This window comes from Formica exsecta, unplaced genomic scaffold (assembly GCF_003651465.1).
Source record: "Formica exsecta isolate Colony F162 unplaced genomic scaffold, ASM365146v1 C16421232, whole genome shotgun sequence".
Lineage (NCBI taxonomy): Eukaryota > Metazoa > Arthropoda > Insecta > Hymenoptera > Formicidae > Formica > Formica exsecta.
In genome coordinates this window covers 1-1488 of record NW_021848074.1, presented here as the reverse complement: position 1 = coordinate 1488, position 1488 = coordinate 1, and the positions used below count along the sequence as shown (strand labels likewise).

The following is a 1488-nucleotide window of genomic DNA, read 5'->3' as shown; positions in this document are numbered from 1 at the left end:
TGTTCCAGTTCTTTAAAAGTAAGCTTTTAGTATTTTATAAATATGAATACTACCTCAACTTAGCTAATAATCTTGGAGTCAAACGACTCCGTTTTGGCGGAATTCTCATAAATCCTGCTCTCCTCATTATTTACTATTCATCATAATCCAGCAATACTCAAAAGAAGAGAATGACTTTAACATAACAAAACAAACGAACCTGCTGCTATTGCTGTGATTGCCATAGTGATGGTTGCCATGGTGAGGAGGGGGATAATGATCTGGACTCCACGAAGTTCCACCAGCGCCGCCAGCACCACCACCACCACCAGCACCACCACCACCACCACCACCACCACCACTGCTGCCTCCACCATAATAGTCGTGACCATATCTTGGTCTGTCGTCCCACTCAAATCGCATTCTCTTCAAAGGTGGTTGTATGTCTTGAGATCTCGCAGGACTGTAACGATCGCGTCCTCCACCTCCTCCACCTCGATACTCGCGATAATCTGGACGCTGTCTCGGACGACTTGACCACTCTCTACTATAGAAGAGATAACAAAAGATTTTCAGTAGATATTCAGTAGAAATATATAAACATCGGCAACACAAAAGGAAAAGAGAAAATTAGAATTTTATTTATCATCATGTATAAAACAGAATGTATATAATTAAAAATATGGCGTATGTACCTATCGACCCAATCATCACGTCTACGGTCATCTCTGCGTTCCCGTGAATACGACTCTGTCCTTTCACCTCTGAATTTATCACGTCTCTTTCTATCGTATTCATCATCCGAGTCTGCCATGTTCTGCGGAGTGTTGAATGTCTGCACCTGAAAAAGAAATACAAAGAAATAAAAAAAATAATATATATATAATTTTTTTTTTGTAAAAATGTTTCCAGCTATATATAATGCTTTGAGACATTTAGAGGTTATGTAAGCGAAATTACAAGTAGAGTACTGTGTCTCAATATACGATTCTCACTAAGTTTGACGTCGTAAATAAGGAGACCGTCAATGACCATGTGAAATAGTCTTCTCTACACAAGCAAATAGCCAGTTCCCATCGTTATTAAAATGCCGGCAAAGATCGAATAGCTTCTCCTCGAAAAGGCGCGATACCACCACTATCATTGTGTATAACCAATGTGTTTCACGCGATACTTTGCGCATTGTGCTGAAGTCGAGGAGGCACGAAGAAAAGTATGGAATGGTGGAGGATATAATTTAACAAGTTCACTCACCGCAGACGTGTCAGTCGACGAGAAGCTGAGAACGTATTCAGGCGAAATCCGAGAAATAGATAACCCTCTACGTCAGCCGATTTCCACTGCACTTACGTATGCAATTATTGGGGAAAACCCGCGCATGAGCAGTAACGCGAGCGTCGACGAGCCTCAACAATTGAGCGCGTCAGCAGAACAAACCGCTTACAAAGTAACAATCCAAGGGCCGTGATTGGCTCTTACTTTTAGAGCCAACAAATCAACGTCGAGTGT

General features: G+C 41.6%; 1 protein-coding gene across 1 annotated transcript; it reads right to left on the bottom strand.

Annotated features, from left to right (window-relative positions):
• Window positions 1–199: 199 nt before the first annotated feature.
• On the bottom strand, window positions 200–1191 carry LOC115244669 (serrate RNA effector molecule homolog; the record flags this gene model as incomplete). Its single annotated transcript, XM_029822563.1, has 3 exons — window positions 940–1191; window positions 675–820; window positions 200–526 (listed from the first exon to the last, which is right to left on the bottom strand). Coding segments are annotated over exons 1-3 (548 nt in total), but the record flags the coding sequence as incomplete, so codon positions are not given.
• Window positions 1192–1488: the final 297 nt, after the last annotated feature.